Source organism: Garra rufa, chromosome 15, assembly GCF_049309525.1.
Source record: "Garra rufa chromosome 15, GarRuf1.0, whole genome shotgun sequence".
Taxonomy (NCBI): domain Eukaryota; kingdom Metazoa; phylum Chordata; class Actinopteri; order Cypriniformes; family Cyprinidae; genus Garra; species Garra rufa.
In genome coordinates, this window is record NC_133375.1 from 40,114,727 (window position 1) to 40,135,123 (window position 20,397).

At 35.5% G+C, this 20,397-nt stretch overlaps 2 protein-coding genes across 2 annotated transcripts; one reads left to right on the forward strand and one right to left on the reverse strand.

Moving 5' to 3' along the window:
• Nucleotides 1-941: 941 nt before the first annotated feature.
• Nucleotides 942-6,125, reverse strand: ufd1l (ubiquitin recognition factor in ER associated degradation 1). The gene is made up of 12 exons (XM_073819181.1): nucleotides 6,011-6,125; nucleotides 5,340-5,472; nucleotides 5,214-5,246; nucleotides 5,014-5,135; nucleotides 4,789-4,919; nucleotides 4,629-4,701; nucleotides 4,477-4,545; nucleotides 3,117-3,185; nucleotides 2,968-3,015; nucleotides 1,589-1,677; nucleotides 1,420-1,501; nucleotides 942-1,296 (listed from the first exon to the last, which is right to left on the reverse strand). The coding sequence occupies exons 1-12, from the start codon at nucleotides 6,011-6,013 to the stop codon at nucleotides 1,222-1,224; spliced, it is 927 nt and encodes a 308-aa protein (XP_073675282.1). The 5' UTR covers nucleotides 6,014-6,125; the 3' UTR covers nucleotides 942-1,221.
• A 346-nt stretch (nucleotides 6,126-6,471) lies between these two features.
• cdc45 (CDC45 cell division cycle 45 homolog (S. cerevisiae)) lies at nucleotides 6,472-18,695 on the forward strand. The gene is made up of 18 exons (XM_073819555.1): nucleotides 6,472-6,622; nucleotides 6,926-6,985; nucleotides 8,326-8,418; nucleotides 8,576-8,713; nucleotides 8,802-8,960; nucleotides 9,041-9,099; nucleotides 9,200-9,248; nucleotides 12,303-12,364; nucleotides 12,600-12,650; nucleotides 12,768-12,887; nucleotides 13,253-13,384; nucleotides 14,473-14,571; nucleotides 14,658-14,819; nucleotides 15,707-15,845; nucleotides 17,155-17,238; nucleotides 17,388-17,506; nucleotides 17,628-17,704; nucleotides 18,272-18,695. The coding sequence occupies exons 1-18, from the start codon at nucleotides 6,572-6,574 to the stop codon at nucleotides 18,334-18,336; spliced, it is 1,719 nt and encodes a 572-aa protein (XP_073675656.1). The 5' UTR covers nucleotides 6,472-6,571; the 3' UTR covers nucleotides 18,337-18,695.
• Nucleotides 18,696-20,397: the final 1,702 nt, after the last annotated feature.

Below are 20,397 nucleotides of genomic sequence, written 5' to 3' on the forward strand. Positions count from 1 at the left end.
GGACCTTTTTAATAATTTTGCCTTAATTGTCAAAATATTTTGACTGTTCTCATAATTAAAATTTTATTCTCAAAATATTAAAACTTTAATCATGTAATCTGGACTTTATTCTAATAATTTTGCCTTTATTGTCAAAATATTTCGACTTTTATTCTCATTTCAATTTTATTCTCAAAATAGAATGAATTTAATCTCGTAATCTCGATTTTATTCTCATAATTTTGCCTTAATCGTCGAAATATTTTGACTTTATTCTTGTAATTTCAACTTTATTCTCAAAATATTACAATCTCGTAATCTGACACCTTTTTTATTTTTTTACGTGGGACTAAAACGCTGTCGTATAAAAGGCTTCTGGTTATATTTTCAGTTAAACTGTGTTAAAATTATTTGACTGAAAGCATGTTAAATTGTATTCAACCTGATACATATAAACATGATTAATGTACTTACCCTCAGGCCATCCGAGATAGAGGTGAGTTTGTTTCTTTAGCAGATCAGAATTGGAGAAATTTAACATTACATCACTTTCTGTCAGAATGAGTCCACACAACTGATAGAAACATCAATTAATAATTTTTCACTTAACAAGATGTTAATTGACGGACTGAAGCGGTGTGGATTACTCATGGATTATTGTGATGTTTTTATCAGCTGTTTGGACTTTAATTCTGATGGCACACATTCACTGCAGAGAATCCATTGGTGAGTGATGTAGTGCTATGTTTCTCTTAATATCTTCCCATGAAGAAACAACCTCATCTACATCTTGCATGATCTGAAGGCGAGTACGTTTTTAACAAATTTTCATTTTTGGGCGAGCTATTCCATTAAATAATTTGAACTAATAATGTCATGTTTCATAAAACTATTACAATAATATATGGATGCAAGTATGAAGCAGAAGGTATGTGATAAAAACTAATAAATAATAAGCCTGATGAATTGCAGGGTGAACTTTATTTAAATAATTCAAAGTTGTATGCCTACAAATGTTACAGAACAATTGTTGGTCACTGTTTGTGTTTCCTAATAAATGAAAAAGGGATTCGGTATGCTAAACCATTTGTAAAACATCATTTGTCCTGGGCAAAGAAACATCGTTGAGGTCCTTAATGAAAATCCAGATGCATGTCATCAAATAACTGTCCATGTTGAGTATATGGTAGTTCAAAAAGAGCAAAAAAAAAACAAACAATAGTTGACTTTCTGTGTGTGTAATCAGGGTTTTCTGCCTTTTTTGCGCAGAGACTGTCCTTCTCCAGAGAACGCGATGAAGTTACTGGCTGTTTCATCCTGGAGACAAGAAAACATAATTAAAATAAGAATATTACTTACTCTTGAATAACCAATTTAAAGTAATTTGTGACAACCTAAGAATATAGAAATGTGGATTATTTGCCCCGTAATTTCACTTACTATTTCAGGTCTGCGGGGCTGTTGTCTGGCGTTACGGATGAAGGTGATTCTCCCAACTTTGAATTCATAGTTAGGAATTCCTCTGTAATTAAAATTTTATTAATTCAATTAAAATAATTAAATTGCATTTCAACTTAAGCCGTAAGAATTAAAGGTGGACAATGGGTACCGTTTGATGTCACTGGGATCGAGGGGTGCTGGACTGGGCTCAATGCCTTTTTTCTTCCCATCTAGTCGATTCCCAGAACCGGTAAAGGCCTGTGGAGAAAGACAACAAGATATTAAAGGTCCCATATTGTCAAAATCGAAATTTCCTGGCTTTTTTCATGATAACTAAGGTCTAGGGGCTATGTAACTACCATATGAGTTCCAAAACAGTCAATCCACAGTAAACTGCACACAGCCTGCTTAAAGTAGCTGTTCATTTTCACAAACCGCTGTGACTTCCGTAACGATGTGACGTCCGATCGACTCAAGTCACCGCCCCGAGCGCCAACCACCGTCCCACCCTCCTTTTGTCAAACCCAGACAACAACGCATCCATTCCATTATTGAGCAACAACAACACGAAAACAAGTGGAGAAAACCCTGTTCAGTCAATAGATGTCAAGCTACGATCATTGCACAGGCTTCAGAACAACGTGAATATAAGAGACCAGCGGCACGTCAACTTCAGCCTCTTTCCCACAGCGATTCCGGTAAATACACGCATAATGTGTCCCACGATTTGTTCCGGAATTGTTTAATTTGGTTCATTCACAGCTGTTTTCCGGAATCTGTGCGTGCTTTACACACAAACAATAAAGACATGTGACGTTTGTATGTGAGATGTAATGCGACGCGTACGTTTCACGAAACTGAAACTAACCTGAACAAACTGTGCTTCAGTGCTGATAGTGCGGAGCTGGCTCTGCCTGATCGCCGCTTCATTCCACTTTGCACGTATTTTTTCATCGTGAAGAGTCGCAGGGTAACGTGCATCATCACTATAACACTGCCTTTATGGTTCTGGCTTTTGTTCACACAGCGCTCGTTCCCGTAATTTTCCAGAATCAGCGCGCATTGTGAAAGGGGCTTTACTAAAGCAACAGTTATGTAGCTTACTGCATTCGGTGTTTGAAAAAGAAAAAAACATTAATGATCTTTCTGAAATATCCTGTTGAGTATCAGCAGGCTAGGTTCTCTTTATTGCTCTGAGCTCGCTTACAGCATACATGACCGTAGTTACCTGTGGTTGGCCTGGCTGTGCGTCACTCAGAAAACAACAGGCCAATCAGAAGAGAGGCTCATGAATATTAATTAGATGGACCAAAATCGACCTGTTTTTGACAGAGCTCCTAAAAAAGGAGCTGTAAAAATATATTGAGATGGATTTTGGCACTTATACCGCAAATATATATTCTTAAGGACATCAACAACTAAAATAAACCTCCAGAAATGTGTACAATATGGGACCTTTAACTGAAGTGGACAAGTCTTAGTTTGTCAAGGTAACATTTGATTTCAAGTAATCAGACTGCAGTAATGATAATCTGTGTTTTGACTTACTCTGAAACCGAGGTCCATCTCATAGTTACTGGGATCCGTTTCCTCTTCCTACAGCAGAAAATAAGCATTAAGAACAACATATATGTGAATTATAATCATAATAATGTGCGGTAGTGTGATGTAATGGATTTTTGTTTGTCAGAACATACTGTTGGTTCTTCAGGATGCTGCATGTGTCTCTCTGGTTCTTTGTAACCGAGAGGAGCATCAAAGTCCACCTGAAAGACAACAACTGTGTAATTAGATACAATGAGGTATTCAGTAAAAATAAAACACATGTAAAATATACAGCGCCTTTTAAAAGCTTGGGTCAGTAAGATTTTTAATGTTTTTTTTTTAAGTCTTCTGCTCACCAAATCTGCATTTATTTGATTTAAAATACAGTAAAAACATTAATATTGTAAATTATTATTACAATTTGAAATAACTGTTTTCTATTTGAATACGTAATTTATTCCTGTGATTCAAAGATGAATTTTCAGCATAATTTCTCTAGTCTTTGGTGTCACATGATCTTTCAGAAATCATTCTAATAATCTGATTTGCTGCTCAAGAAACATCTCTGATTATTATCAACGTTGAAAACAGTTGTGCTGCTGATTCTATAATGATTCTAAAGTTCAAAAGTACAGCTTTTTTGTGGAAAAGAATATCAATTTAATGCATCCTTGCTGACTAAAAGAGTATTAATTTCTTTCTTTCAAGTCCTACTGACCTAAAACTTTTGATCAGTAGTGAATATTACATACATGACATCAGTGTTGGGGGTAACACATTACAAGTAACGTAATTATTACTTTTTCCAAGTAACTAGTAAAGTAACAAGAAAATATCTTAGTTACTTTTTCAAATAAAAAACGCCAGTTACTTTTTACCCCCATTTATTGATTAAAAGCTCTCCTGTCCACATGTTGAGAGAAATTGTAAGATGTTACTTTAGTTCTAAAATAAATGTGAACATACATTAATTCATCTCACTCACTAAAAAAACAGATACAGTATTCCTCAAAATAAACAAAAACAGTGAAATTCAACGCAAACTTGCAATAATTAAATATGTTAAATAATACAAATTTCCTTTATGTATTTAATCCAGTTTTATTAACCGATGTCTTTGCTGCCGACCTTCGATGATCCAATTCATCCATACTAATAAGAAAAAATTACTAATAAACTTTTTTTTTTTTTGTATTGCTGAAGAGTTGACATTTTTTCTTCTGCAGTCTACTGTACAGACATGAATTTGTTTTTCTCTAAGTCTGAGGCTTTTGGTGTAAAAAGGCTTTTACATTTGCCAAAAAAATAACTGTTTACATTAAAAACAAGCAAGCAAGCCCTGCCCAGATTTAAAAAGTAACGCAAAAGTAACGTAACATTACTTTCCATAAAAAGTAACTATGTAATTAGTTACTATTTTAGTGAGTAACTCAATATTGTAATGCATTACTTTTCAAAGTAACACTGACAACATTCATTGTATGTTAACTATGTAAAAATAGGCATCCCTACATTCATATCACACTCAATGATGGACACGGCCTTGTCTGGTTTGGTCTCCATTACGCGTAACTCATAAATCTGAAAAACAGAATTTTCTAGTTTAGTGCATTAGGGTTTTTACCACATGAATCATTAATATACTGAGTAACAGACATAATCACCTTTTCATTATAATTGATAGCGATTACATCTCCTGTGGTCAAGCAGGCGAAATTCCTCAAAGCATTCTCTAATCTGTAAAAAAAGGGGGATATTAATAAACCAGCATATTTAGATCTAGATATTAGCTGTTGTAATGTTAAAAATGTTACTTTAGCGTACACAGCTTTAGGATTTGTGATATCCAGGAAGTCTGGACTCTGTGGCTGAAATTTGGAGTATGTGGCAACCATCAGATTCACGCTCTCCACCTGGACCAATCCACCCTCCTCCAACAACAAGTTCTGCATCATCTGAGGAAGAAATGAAACATGATCAACACCACTAATGTGTCTAAAGAAAAGTGCTTGCAAGATCCAGTAAAAGTCTATCTGTTTTATGTTATACCCAGTGAGGAAGGTAACAGATGCCTTCATCTGCCACAAACTCCAGAACACCACAGTGTGTCATTCTGTCTGAATTCTTGTTGGTGAGTTTAAACAGCATGGGGTATGTGATGTTAAGTCTGCCTGAAAAAACAAAAGACGTGTGAAAAAACAAGACATGACAGGAAATATTGTTTTTCATATTAAATGCATGTAACTTACTTAGCTGATCCAAAGCAGACGGGGGCATAATTACTGAAAATACAACAAGATATTTGCATTAGTTCTGTGAAATGCAACCCAAAAGTTTCATGTAACATCTTTACAGTATTAAAGAGCGTGACATACTTTTTCCTCCTTTCTCCACATCAGAGCGGTCATTGGGTCCTGCCAGCATGGATACAGAATAACACCGGTACTGGGTGGAGAAACGGTTCTGGAAAACCCGGCCCACATGGGGCTCAAACATGTTGAAGGAGAACTGATGGAGGAAGAGGACAGAAACAGTCAAAACACAAACATTTGAAGAACACATGTTGTTTGTATGTGTGTGAGTGTGTATGAAGAGTTCATTTGCAAAAACAGACGACTGTGTTGTTTTTAACATTTTCAAAAATCATGTGTTTTTTTCCATTCATTTAAGAGTTCATTTAATCTCAAATTGCTGTTAAATACAACACAATAAAAAAAACATGATTTTTGCAAATAAACTTTAATATACAGTGTATATATGCACATACACTTCTTTATATATAAGTACACTAAGTGTTTAACATCAATTAATAACAAATGCAATGATTGCTGCAATTCTAATGTATCATAAAACTCCTGTTCACGAACAAATGTAAAAGTCATTTCAGCAATAAACAAACAACCAATTTAATGTTTTCTGCTACAGTGACAGTGCAGCTTTCTATTGCTTTTAGCTTAGCGTTAGCTAGCAAGTTCTAACAGTAATAACAATAAAAGGCTTCATCCTAAAAGGCGAATTTAAAGGTAGTTTAAAATCGATTACACACCATATTAGCTCTTTATCTGCTTGACAGCAGAATTTCAGCAGTGATGAGAGAATACTGATGACAACTCAATAACAAACACAGCAGCTCTTCTTTCAGTAGGAAGTGCGTTACGAGTGGTAGGACGTGACGCAACAAAACAACAACGCGTCTCAAACTGTAGCCAATTACATCTCTCTTTCAAGAAATATTATTCCTTTTGTATTATAATAATTAAAAAATTAATTTGTTAAAAATACTTTTTAAAATGCAGAATTTTGTTTTTATTTTTGAGTATTTTGCGACATTTTAGTTCGTTAGGCTGTATATCTGTATCTGATTGGACAGAAGAGCCGTTCGCGCTCGTACGCCATTGGCTAATGTTTCCACCTGTCACTCTAAGTCGCTATTCGATTGGTTATTTCTGCAAGGGCCGAACCAAATGTGCAAGAAGCAAATTTGGCGCCACAGACGAAACACGGAAACCTTGAGTGTAAAACAACAAGGACTTTGTCTTAAAACCCGTTCATACGCAGAAGTTATAGTTTTTATATTTATTAATACTATATAAGCTTATATTTTAACATGTTTGTGACCGATATTCGAAAGGAATTTTATGATGTTGTCGTTAATCAGGTGCGTAATAGTTGGTTTTTGCTTGTGTTCTTTTGCTTGAGTCGCTAAAGGCACCAGTACTGTTTATGTTTATTAAATAGCTTAACGTTTTTAAAAGTACTATTAATTTTACAGTTTTAAATGTTATATTATATACAGTAGATATTAATTTAAACATATCTTATAGCTTTATGTATGTGTTACAGTTATTGCTGATTAAAGATTATAGTACAAACTCTTTACTAACAGTTGAATACATATTCGTGAACTACTTTGACTTTCTCAAACTTGCATGTTTTGTGTTTCTTGTTTTTATATCTTTAGAGAGTGGCCCTGTTCGTGTCTCCTGATATTGATGCTTTGTGTGCCTGTAAAGTTCTGCAGGTTAGTAATGTCTTAAATTCATATGCTACAGTAACATTGACAATGAATTGTAGAAAAAGCATCCAAATGATGTAATGGTGCAAAGAGAATAGTGTGATTCTTTGGTGTAGATATTTAAATGTGTATGTTGGAGATCACATGGTTGGTTATGGTTAGTTTGTTTGGAGCAGGGGTTTGGAATCTTTTAGATGTCATGAACTCCCAAATATGATCATCACTGTGTGAGAGACCGCATCCAAAAATTTAAAAGGCAGCTATATATTTAATTTTCATATATTGAGACTGAAATATATTAATAATAGTATAAATGCGTGTAAAATATTTTGTCTATCGTGTTACATCATTACATTTTTTTTTTCTACTCATGGTACTGTACTGTTCCATGTACTCACAGTTGAAGTCAAATGTTTACATGCACCTTGCAGAAACTGCAAAATGTCCACAGCTGTTTTTTGTTTAGTGATAGTTGTTCATGAGTCCCTGTTTGCCCTGAAGAGTAAAACTGCCTGCTGTTCTTCAGAAAAACCCTTCAGATCCTACAAATCCTTTGGTTTTTCCAGCAGTTTTGTGTCCGTTAATGATTGTATGATTGAGGACAACTGAGGGACTCATATCCAACTATTACAGAAGGTTCAAATGCTCACTGATGCTTCAGAAGGAAACATGATACATAAGCTGGTGGATGAAAACATTTTGAATTTGAAGATCTGGGTAAATTTAACTTATTTTGTTTTCTGAGAAACATGTAAGTTTCTTCTGTAGCTTCTGAAGGGCAGTACTAAATGAAAAGATATTATATTTAGACAAAGTAAGAAAAATGTACACATCTTTATTTTGTTCAAAAGTTTACACCCCTGGCAGTTAATGCATCGTTTTTCCTTCTGAAGCATCAGCGAGGGTTTGAACCTTCTGTAAATGTCCCTCAGTTGAACTCGGTGTGAAAAGATTGATCTCGAAATCATAGTGTCATTGTTGGAAAGGGTTCAAATTCACAAAAATGCTGAAAAACTGAAGTATGTGTGGGGCCTGAAGGATTTTTTTCTGAACAACAGCTGGTAGTTTAACTGTTCAAAACTAACAAGGGACTCATGAACAACAATAACGGTCCATAATGGTAAAATAATTTCCATTTTGCATATTCTCAACTGTATTTTATTTATTTTTTTTAAATATGATTTATTTTAATTATACACTACCAGTCAAAAGTTTGGACACACTTCCCCATCAAAGTCCCCCTAGCACTTTTTTGGGTTTAAAACCCCCTGCTGTTTTATGCAGTGTTTGATCAAAAGCGTTCAGCATTTTTAGTCCTTGTGTTCGTCTATGTCTATTTCATCCAGGCTCTATTTCACTGCGATCAAGTCCAGTATACACTGGTTCCTGTGGCAGGATGGCAGGATTTGGGAACTGCCTTTATGGAGCATAAAGAACAGGTACAACTTAATGGTTTGACGTAAATGCTTGTCAACATCGCTGTTTTAAAACCCATCTTATATATCAACTATATAGCCTGTTATTTGATTAATAGTCCATCTTTTGAGTCTAATCTGAAAGTGATTGCTGTTTGTATCTGTATGTTTCTTCTTCTAGTACCAGTATTTTGTTTTGATAAACTGCGGCGCAAATGTGGACCTGCTAGAGACCCTTCAGCCTGAGGAAGACTCTGTTTTCTTCATCTGTGATACACACCGACCTGTTGACGTTGTTAACGTCTATAATGACACGCAGGTACAAATGTTCAGAGCTTTATGTGCCCTGATGTGTATTTTTGCAAATATGTTGTTATTAATACATTTCTTTATTTGAACTGCAATAGATTAAGCTCCTGATAAAGCAAGATGACGACCTTGGTGTTCCGTCCTACGATGACATCTTCCGTGATGATGAGGAGGATGAAGAAGGAGAAGCCGATGATTCTGGAAATGAAAGTGATGGAAGCGCAGAGCCTTCTGGGAAACGAAGGCGTTATGATGAGGTACGTTTCCATAATAATGTCATAAAATTGGATTATTTATTTATATTCAGATATTCTGATGTGTGTGTTAACTCCTTCAGGGTGCGTTGGAAAGGAGAATAGAACGGCAGCGGGCCAGACGGGAATGGGAAGCTCGAAGGTCATTAATTATGAACATACCTCCAAATTACAATTGCCAGTGCTGATGCATATTTGTGTAAATTGTACATTCTGAAGTGTGTTTGCGTTTGCGTTTGCAGGAGAGAGATTCTGTTTGACTACGAGCAGTATGAGTATCATGGAACATCAGTGAGTAACTATGATCATATAAAACTGTTTTCATGTTGTCTGACATTCATCAGGGTTTGAATAAGGTGCTTGAAGTACTTGAATTTGACTTTGATATTTAAAGCCTGGAAAACCCTTGAAAATGGCAATATTCCTGAAAAGGTACTTGAAAGGTTCCGCAAATCATTTGATTCAGTTTGAGACTTTGGAGCAGGTTCATGAATCATTTCGCGAATTGAATCATTTAATTTTTGAGGGGCCCCCTTAGCAGAGTCTTTGCACAGGGCCAAAAATTCCTAGCGATGCCCCTGCTTCGGACCGCAAACCTTGAAACGGTTTGTAAAGCTTTTCAAGAATTGAATGATTCACGATTAGCATTTCGAGTCGTGATCTGAAATGATGGTGAGCGAATCATTCAGATCTGGGCTTCGGTGCGGGTTCGCGAAATAATTTGATTCAGATCAGAACTTTTGGATCGCGAATCGCTTCCTTAAAGGTGCCATAGAATGCATTGAGAGAATATTTTAAATTATTCTCTGATATCTACATAGAAGGTATATGGCATAGGAAAGGGCAAAAAATCTCCAGAAATGGTTTTACTGGTCCATTTACAACCTAGAATTTGACCCTAGAATGAAATGCTCTGTTGTTTGGAAGCTTCATGAATAGTAATGAGCTCCGCTCTGATTGGCTGTTTCACAGAGCTCAATAGCTTGCACATGGATAAAAATATATATTTAATTAGGAGCTCTAGCCGCTTTTAATATGCGGTTTGTTGAATCTGCCGTTTTGAATCGCCGACATTTTAGTGTGATTACTGTGATCGCATGTGCTCTGTGTAAAGTTATAATGCAGAGGGAGTGCTTCTTACCACACAAGTTGAGCTGCTTCTCAATGATTCTCGGGATCTGTAAATCATTCGCCATCATCAGCGCAGTTATTTCTCCATCATTCGCCATCATCAGCGCAGGCATCTCTCTGTTTATGTGGTAAGTGAAATCCTATGCACTGCAATGTAACAGTCTACCGCTAGCATTAAGCTAACCGTGTCCCTTCAATGGATTGCCTTGTTTAACTGATGTGCTGACGTTAGTGATGATTGGGCGATGCAAATGATGGAGGCGTAACTATTAACGATCTCGGGAAAGTTTCGTAACAGTCTGTTATGTTGGAATTGACCTATTTTTCGGTGGTCTTTTGCAAACACTAGATTTATATAAGGAGGAGGAAACGATGGTGTTTGAGACTCATGGTATGTCATGTCCATGTACTGAACTGTTATTATTTAACTATGCCAAGGTAAACAGTTTTCCATTCTGTGGCACCTTTAAGAAAATTAACTGCGGTTTTACATCCATATAATTACAAACGAAATACGTAAATGCATATATCTCACACACTTTATTTCTCTTTCCCTTTTTGTTCTTAAAGTTGACATCATTGCATAACTTGCATGTGTTTCACTTTATTTTTGCTGTTTTGTTTTATTAGTATATTTTTATTTAAATATTTATCTTTTTTTTTTTTTTTTTTTGAAGGTTTGATAAGTGAGATCTCAGATTGAATTTCCTGAAAATCTAAAATGTAGTGCTTGGAAAAGTTCTTGAAAGAAATTTCATTTTACCATATCTGTATGAACCCTGATTCATGCGTTACTGTATTTGTGACTTTACCAGATTTATTTGAAGATGCTGAAGACTGGCTACTAGTCATACATTTTTTACATATCTTAAATGCTAAAACAAAAGTGTTTGTCGTTTTAAGTTTGACAACGGAAAAACAGGAATTGCAATATAGCCTAAATGTGAGTCTTAAACTTACAGAGCTATGATTTTAATTAAATAAACGCAAGCTTAAAACAATTTTAATGGGATCTTGGTTTTAGAGCAGTTTGCAGTCAGTGAATACCACACAATTATGCCAAGCTTATGATCTCCTGTTGATAAATTATGACAGTGTTTGCTTTATGATGTTTACGTTGTAGCATGTTGTAATTTTATGTAGGGCTGCACGATAAATCGCATGCGATTGTCATGCGTATCTCATCAGTAAAGCCGGTTCTGTGATTAGTAGTAAATCTCTATCACGTGCATTCAGATGGCGCAGAATTTAAAACACTGAGCCGTAGATTACTGACAAGCTACGCAACATCCCGTTCAAAATCGAATGCGATTCATCCGCGATTATGAACGCTATTTTGCGTAGCTTGTCAGTAATCTACGGCTCTGTATTTTAAATGCCGTGACATCTGAATGCACGTGATTTACTACTAATCACAGAACCAGCTTTACTGATGAGATACCCATGACAATCGCATGCGATTTATCGTGCAGCCCTAATTTTATGTTTACTATATTTTATCTCTATCTTTTTGAATGAGAGCCTGGTAGTAAAGCATGTCTTGAGTGCTTTAAACTTTCCAGGTTTAGCAGTTGAACATGTAAAATAATCTGAAATCGTATTGGTTTGAACTGAATGGACATGCAGTATTGATACAGACTTACATTTCATTGTAAAAACTATGCAGATATACTGTTTAACATAGAGACATGCTCTAATGTCGAATAAATACGTTTCCATTCATGTATGGTTTGTTAGGATAGGACAATATTTGGCCAAGATACAACTATTTGAAAATCTGGAATCTGAAGGTGCAAAAAAATCTAAATATTGAGAAAATCGCCTTTAAAGCTGTCCAAATGAAGTTCTTAGCAATGCATATTGCTAATCAGTTTTGATATATTTATGGTAGGAAAATATCTTCATGAAACATGATCTTTACTTAATATCCTAATGATTTTGGCGTTAAATGAAAAATCGATAATTTTGACCCCATACAGTGTATTTTTTTTTATTTTTAAAGTGTATTGCAACAAATATACCTGTGCTACTTAAGACTGGTTTTGTGGTTCAGGGTCACATATTTGTGGTATAATGTTGTATTGCCTAAAGAATAATTGTAACTCTTTTGATTTGTGAAATATTTGTAAGTTATTTCCATAAATATTCAATGTATTGCTTATTGGTGAATAAGCAATATTTTTCTCAACTTGCAATCTGTTTATTCTATTTCAGGCAGCGCTGGTGATGTTTGAGCTGGCCTGGGTCATGTCTAAAGACACCAAAGATATGCTCTGGTGAGCTTCTTATTTTATATTACCTCTAAGTCACAGTAAAAAATGTGTGTAGGATTTACAGTGGAACAAATTTCAGATGAATAAATACAAAATAGCAAGTGAATTCAATGGAAAAAATTAACTTGAAAGACTGAAATGAAAATGTGCTCCAATAATCTTTGTTTACAACTTTGAAAAATCATTTTTACAGTGCATGTTTGTTCTCTGAACTGATACTGACTCTTTTGATTGGCAGGTGGAGTGTCATCGGAGTGACAGATCAGTGGGTTCATGATAAAATCCCACAGTAAGAATCTCACTCTTACCTCATTTTGCCAGCATTTAACCTCTTTGAAACATCGCAGATTTTCTCGTAACTTCTAAAGCAGATGTTTTAAGTAACCTATGCATCTTTCTTGTACAGCATGAAATATGTGACCGACGTTGCCACTCTACAGCGCCACGTGTCCCGTCACAACCATAGAAATGAGGATGAGGAGAACTCGCTGTCCATCGACTGCATGAGGATCACTTTTGAATATGAGTATCCTTCTCCAGATGATGTTAAATTTGTGTCATGAATGAGTGTTCAAACTGATAACCTGTGTACTGCTTATTTCATACTGTGTAAAAACAACATGCAACATTGTTTCATGACCTCATTACAGTGCATGTTTAACTTCAGCCAATATCATCTAGTACTTTTGCATCTAATTGTGTGCAAAAAAAAAACTTGCATAAGTGTTTTGTGCTTTAGCAAATGTTTCATGCATAGACATAATATGCACAGTATACATAATGCATGCTGCTATATTTCAAAAATTGTTATTCTGGTATGTTATTCTGCATGCATGATGAAGAGTTGTGTGTGTGAAATGAGTATGTTTGGCCCTTGACCCTTTGTGTCAGTCTGAGGTTGGCGTTGTATCAGCACTGGTCTCTGTACGAGAGCATCTGTAATTCCTGCTACACCTCCTGCAGCTTTAAACTCTGGTCCATCAATGGACAGAAGAAACTTCAAGAGTTCCTAGCAGATATGGGGTGAGTAGACAGATCTTATTATTCTTCCTCTTAATGGTCACAGAAAACTATTTTGGTGTTAAAGCATTATGGAAATTTGATCACATTTATGCCATATTTCTTCCTGGTTAATCATGGTAAAATCTTGCCTGGCCTCCAATAACTTGTTGTTTTTATAAAATGGCAGCAATAGGAATATGATAAAGATGTGTAATTTAAAAATTACTAATTTGTATATTGTGCAAGTTCATTAACTTTGAGGTGCAGCAATGGTTTGTAATAAAGGAATAGTTCACCCAAAAATGAAAATCTATTTAAAATGTACTCGCCCTTAGATCATCCATGGTGTAGATAATTTTGTTTCTTAAGGAGAACAGCTTCAAATGTATTCCATCAATTGCTCCCAAATGGATCCTCTGCAGTGAATGGGTGCCGTCAGAATGACAGTCAAAACTGCTGATTAAAAACATTACAATAATCCACACCTCTCCACTCCACCCAACAATGTAAGAAACTAATCCATCCGGCTTAAATAAATGTTTATCTATCCATAATGTTGCTTTCTCCAGTGGAAGTCGTCTTGTATGAATCAGGAGAGAAATCAAGCACCTTTACAAGCGTAAGCAGTTGAAAACAAGTTCCAAACAAATATATGGGTGGATTTTGATGTGAAAGGACAGCAGTTTTTTTACTGGCTGATGTGTTATGGATAATGGGCTTGTATTTTAGCCAGAAGCAGTGGTGTAAAACACCTTGATGATGGATTTGTTTCTTACAAACACGCAGCTTTTGGCTTTACAAGTTGTTAATTAATGGACTGGAGTGTTGTGAATTGTGATGTTTTTATCAGCTGTTTGGACTCATTCTAATGGCACCCATTCACTGCAGAGGATCTGTTGGTGAGGCTATTGTAATGATAAATTTGGAAATGGAGAAGCAAACTCATCTACATCTTTGATGGCCTGAGGGCGAGTCCATTTTCAAGAAGTTTTATTTTTGAGTGAACTATTCCTTCAATGCTCAATTTTATTCTGGCTGTTTTGTTATTTGGTTCATTCAGTCAGATTCTAGAGTTGAAAATATAGTTTTAATAATTGTTTTTCCCTCAGTCTGCCACTTAAACAGGTGCGGCAGAAGTTTAACTCCATGGATATGACGATTAAAGAGAATCTGCGTGAAGTTATTGAGGAATCGGCCAATAAATTCAGGTGAGAGAGAGTGAAATGAAACATTGCACTTGCATTTGTAAGTGTCTGTCGTGTTTAGTAATTAACTTTTGCTTTTTCCACCTCAGTATGAAAGACATCCGTGTGCAGACGTTCGCCGTACACTTTGGATTTAAGAACCGGTTCCTGGCCAGTGATGTAGTTCAGGCTGCAAGCGCCCTGCTGGAGAACGTGGAGAAGGACGAAACTCCAGCAGACAACTTCATCAAAGCTCTGGACTGTCTGTCCAGGTATGAAGCAGAGTTATTATTTACCTTTACATTTACATTTAGTCATTTAGCGGATGCTTTTATTTTTTTTTTACAGATTTACAGATAATGTACTCACCCCCTTGTCATCCAAGATGTTCATGTCTTTTTTTCTTCAGTCGTAAAGAAATTGTTTTTTGAGGAGTACATTTCAGGATTTCTCTCCATATAATGGACTTCTATGGTGCCCCGAGTTTGAACTTCCAAAATGCAGTTTAAATGCAGCTTCAAAGGGCTCTAAATGATCCCAGCTGAGGAAGAAGGGTCTTATTTAGCAAAATGATTGGTTATTTTCTAAAAACATGTACAATTTATATACTTTTTAATCTCTACACAGAGTACACACAGAGCTAGACAAGATGAGCATTTGAGGTTAAAAAGTATATAAATTGTAATTTATTTTAGAAAATAACCAATCGTTTTGCTAGATAAGACCCTTCTTTTCTCGGCTGTGATCGTTTAGAGCCCTTTGTAGCTGCATTTTGGAAGTTCAAACTCGGGGGCACCATAGAAGTCCATTATATGGAGAGTAATCTTGAAACGTTTTCCTCAAACATAATTTCCTTGCGACTGAAGAAAGAAAGACATGAACATCTTGGATGACAAGGGGTTAAGGACATTATCTGTAAATTTTTGTTCTGAAAGTGAAGAACTCCTTTAATGTAAAAGTCTGTGAAAGTGATTTTTGTGCCTCAAAATCACAATAATGTGCCATTCATTTACTTGCAGAATGCAAGCTTCTAGAAGGCACAAACTAAACTTTTTTTTTTTTTCTCTCTCTCTCTCTTCCTAGATATTGTAAAGTTAGTGAGGTTTCTTAATGTCGGTTTTTACTCAATAACACTGTCTTTTCTTATGTGTCTCTGTAGGAGTAATCTGGAGCGGTTGCATTTAGGCATTGATCTGGCCAAGAAAAAACTGAAGGCCATTCAGCAGACAGTGGCGAGCTGCATCTGTACTAATCTCATACTCTCACAGGGGCCTTTCCTCTATTGTCATTTATTGGAGGTATGGATCAAATCAAATATCTTCAAGTTTGCATTTCTAGAGTGCAGCACTGTTTCTCCCTGGCAATACACCTGCAAAAAAAGGAAAAGCCCTGTAATTGTAGTCTGTAGTAAGTACAGCACTGATTTTTAAGATTCTTAAGTGAGCAGCAGGTGTTAAAGACATTCAAATCTGCATTCGTGCTGTTGCTGATCCAGAAAGAGCAACACAAACAGTCTTTTCAACCACATAACGAGTTTTTCTGTTTTACAGACATTTAAATAATAGAAGTACTGGGATAAAAGTTTATAGTTTGGGTAAAAACATTTATTTTCTAAACGAAACTATCTTAAGACTTGTATGTATTGTAACACTTATCCTCTTCCACAAAACAAAATCGTAATTTTCAATTTATACAGAATCATGCAGCTGTTGTTTACATGTTTATTACTGCATATAATTGATTAAAACAGAAGCTTAATTTCATAAAGTACAAGTTCACATCAAAAAAAGTTTAAAAATCTCGTATCGTTCTCATGAACCCAGTGTCTCGTCACACCCCTACAAATCATTTGTTTTAGATTGAAACTTCACTGCTGGTTCACACATTTTTTCACACATGTTTGATTTCTTTTTTCTATTAAACACTATAAAACAGTTATAAAAAACAAGACAAAGAAAATTGAAAGTATCCACAAATGCAAATGCAAAATCCCTTAAAATTAACTGTTTTTACTATAGTAAAAGTGTAGTAAATGTATAAGCACAGTTTTGTTACAAATACCATGCTTAAACTATGGTTGGTGTCACAAAACAGTTAATTTATGGTTACCATGGTTTAACTATAGCAACTCACTTCAATGTCTGACTTGTATTATAATTATGTCTATAAGGCCTTTTCGTGACGTTTTGATGATTCATCCGTTGTTTTGACCTCTTCATATTTGAGGCGAGAACTATAGTTTTCAAAGTCAGACATCGCTTGTTATGATTTTCACGGGTGTAGAGTTTAGTAGAGATGCTATGACATGTCCCTACCAATATCTGTTTGAAGTTTTTGAAAAATCAAAATGTAGTGCTTAAAGTCTTTGAAATTCCTGGAATTGTATTTTTTAATGGTTCAGACTGGGTCTACCATCATGTCTGCTGTTTATTTAGGTTTAATTACTTTCATTAAATGGAGTTATTATTACTAATCTTCCACTCTGCACAATGCTCATGTCTTCCACAAATTAACACATTCGTAATCACATAAAAGTGAATAAACAATGACAGTTTTCGTTTTATTGTCTGTAGTTCCTGCATTGTTTTTGTTTTTTTCTGTTTGTAGGGAACACCAGATGTGAAGCTGTTTTCTAAACCTCTGGCTCTGACTCTTCTCTGCAAATACCTGCTCAAAGCATTCGTCTGCTCTGTAAGTACATGTGAACAAAACTACTAAATAAAATAAGTAATTTGATATGATGTGTCTATAGAGTTTGTCAGCAGTCACATTAAACTGTTAAGCCAAAAAAAAACTTAAACCCAAGCACATGGCAGTTCTCATGTGTATGCATTTGTTAGACAAGGAACAAACGCTGTAAGATCCTTCCATTGATAATGGCTGCTCCTCTGGATGTGGAGAAAGGAACCGTGATCGTCCTGGGAATTCCACCAGAATCAGAAACGTCCGACAAGAAAAAGTGAGTTTGTTTTATACACGTACTACATTTGCCTATTATTATTTTTTAAAACTGATAAATACTGAAAACTTCAACCATTTCTTTTCTTATTTCTTTTCTTTTTTTTTTTTTTTTTCTCAAGTTTCTTTGGCCGGGCTTTTGAAAAGGCAGCTGAGAGCACCAGCTCCAGAACTCTGCATGATCATTTTGACACTTCAGGTAAGTCACTGCAGCACAGCATCATGGACCATGATCTAATGCACAGCACACATCAGCCACTAGAGGGCAGAGCAGAACTTCTGAATGTCTGTCTGCTGTTGTGTGTGTCAGAGTTTGGATGTGAGTTTGCAATGAGTAGTAAATATTTCTGAAGAGGTTAAGAAAATGTGAGAAAAGAAATACTTCAAGAGATGAGAGAGAAGAAATAGTTGAAATTTTGAAAAACTTCAAATCAGTGTTAAATTTTAGTTTGAGATGCATTTAGAGTTTCTTTATTTTTAAAATTTTTATTTTTCATTTTAATTATATTTTTATTATTTAGAACAGTCTGCATTAATAGTGCAATATTATCATTTCGGTTGTTTACCATGCACATGAGCTGCTGTTATATTCACTCATTCTGTCAGCTTCTGGGTCGATTTTCCCATCGTTTCTGTCAGTTTGGTGCCAGATGCCTTCAGCTCTGCCAGGCCCCAAAATACACACATGTTCACAGATGCTCACATGTGCATTTATCAACATGCCACAACAAGTTATGTCAAGATCTCTCTTTTTCACTCTCTGTAGTTATTGAGCTAAAGATGGAGGACAGAGGGAAGTTTCTGGATGCCCTCATCACCCTGTTGTCATAAAGGCCCACTGCATGCTGGGAATGACTATCAAACTTCCCACAGAAACTCTGGACGTGTGTGTATATATATGTGTGTGTTTTGAGTCTGCAAAGAGTCTCCCATCCACACACACACAGTTGCTCCACAAGTGGAATTTCACAGCTCTTGAGTAAACATGAGATTTACCTTGTTCTCAGTCAGTTTGGTGCCAAATACCTTCACTGACCTTCACCTTGACGTTTATACAGTCTGCAGCCCTTCCTGAAGACTTCAGCATCACCTCAGAGATCAGCTGGTGTTTTGGTCATGTGCTGCCAGACCTTGTTTGACTGTACAGGCCTGGCTTAAGTGTGTTTCGTGTCGTGTCATTTAGTATGTATTTGTGTGTTATATATGAATTTAAATAAATGATTTTTATCATCTTTTGAATTTGAAGTCTTCAGTATGCCTTGGGATTTAATAATGGTTTCTTATTAGGATTGTCGTCTTTTATTATTTGCAATTTTTTCGACTGTAAGATGTTCAGTTAAAAGAAGAGAGCATTTTCTTTATCCATACTTTGAAGCAATGTGTCTGCAAAAAATGTAAAAAGAAAAAAGCCCCAGAGATATATGCCGAAAAAAATTATGAACTTACTAAATTGATGAAAGATTAAGACTAATATGTTTTTCTTGAGCTGAACTCAATTTTTAATTATTAATTAAATTTATTAATTAAGATTAATATTTTGGTAAGTCATATGAATGGATGACTCCTCCTCTAGTCATAAGCAATTGTTTAAAGTTATGAAGCTTTAATGGATTTGTTTATTAGAGACAGGCAGATTTTTACTTCCCGAGATGTTCGTTTATGGACTGGAGTCGTGTAGATTGTTTTTATCAGGTGTTTGGACCTTCATTCTGACGGCACCCATTCAATCCATAGTGTGTTTTCACGACGCGGCACTGAATGTAAACAATGCCACTGATTTGAACGAAAATGATATTTTGTTGATCATTGATGCTGAAAATGATCAATTATTGTCATGTTTTGGCCTGTACGAATCATTCAGACTGGGAAAATCTTTTTGAGTACTGCTAAAAGTTATAACAAATCAAGGAGAAAATTGCAAAAACAACATTTGTGTTTGTTCTTGTCATTTCCAGTCAGGCTAATATCTTTATCAGTACTGCTCATACATATCTTTATCTCCTATTAACTTTAGTTTGTTAAACATTTGCACCCTTTTTTGCTTACTTAGTCCTTCTTTATATGATTTAACAGCTTCCACACGTTTTTTCGTAGTTAAGACGGCATAAATGAGCAGAACAAGGTATTCCGTAGTACAGTAAGTGTGCAATCCATGCTGTATCGCCACGCATCCTGGTAACTGACCATTGGTGAGAAAATGATGTAATGCTACATTTCTGTAAATAATTTTCCTTGAAGCAAACTTACCTACATCTTGGATGCCCTGGGGGCGAGTAACGTCATCTCTTAAAGGAGTAGTTCACTTTCAGAACAAAAATTTACAGATAATGTACTCACCCCCTTGTCATCCAAGATGTTCATGTCTTTCTTTCTTCAGTCGTAAAAATGATGTTTTTTTGAGGAAAACATTTCAGGATTTCTCTTCATATAATGGACTTCTATGGTGCCCCTGAGTCTGAACTTCCAAAATGCAGTTTAAATGCAGCTTCAAATGGCTCTAAATCAGGGGTCCCCAAACTTTTTTCTGAGAGGGCCACATAATTTTCATTTCTTTAATGGGGGGCCGGGTCGGTTTATAAAGAAAATTCCATGGGCCAGACTGACTACTAGTATTATTATTATTTTATTATGATTTTACCTGTATATTTTATACCTTTTAATGCTAGAATAGTTTATGCACCTCACAGACAAATGATTTTTTTATTTTTTCAAAAGATATACAGGTGCATCTCAAAGTAGAATGTCATGGAAAAGTTCATTTATTTCAGTAATTCAACTCAAATTGTGAAACTTGTGTATTAAATAAATTTAATGCAAACAGAGTGATGTAGTTTAAGTCTTTGGTTCTTTTAATTTTGATGATTTGGCTTACATTTAACAAAAACCCACCAA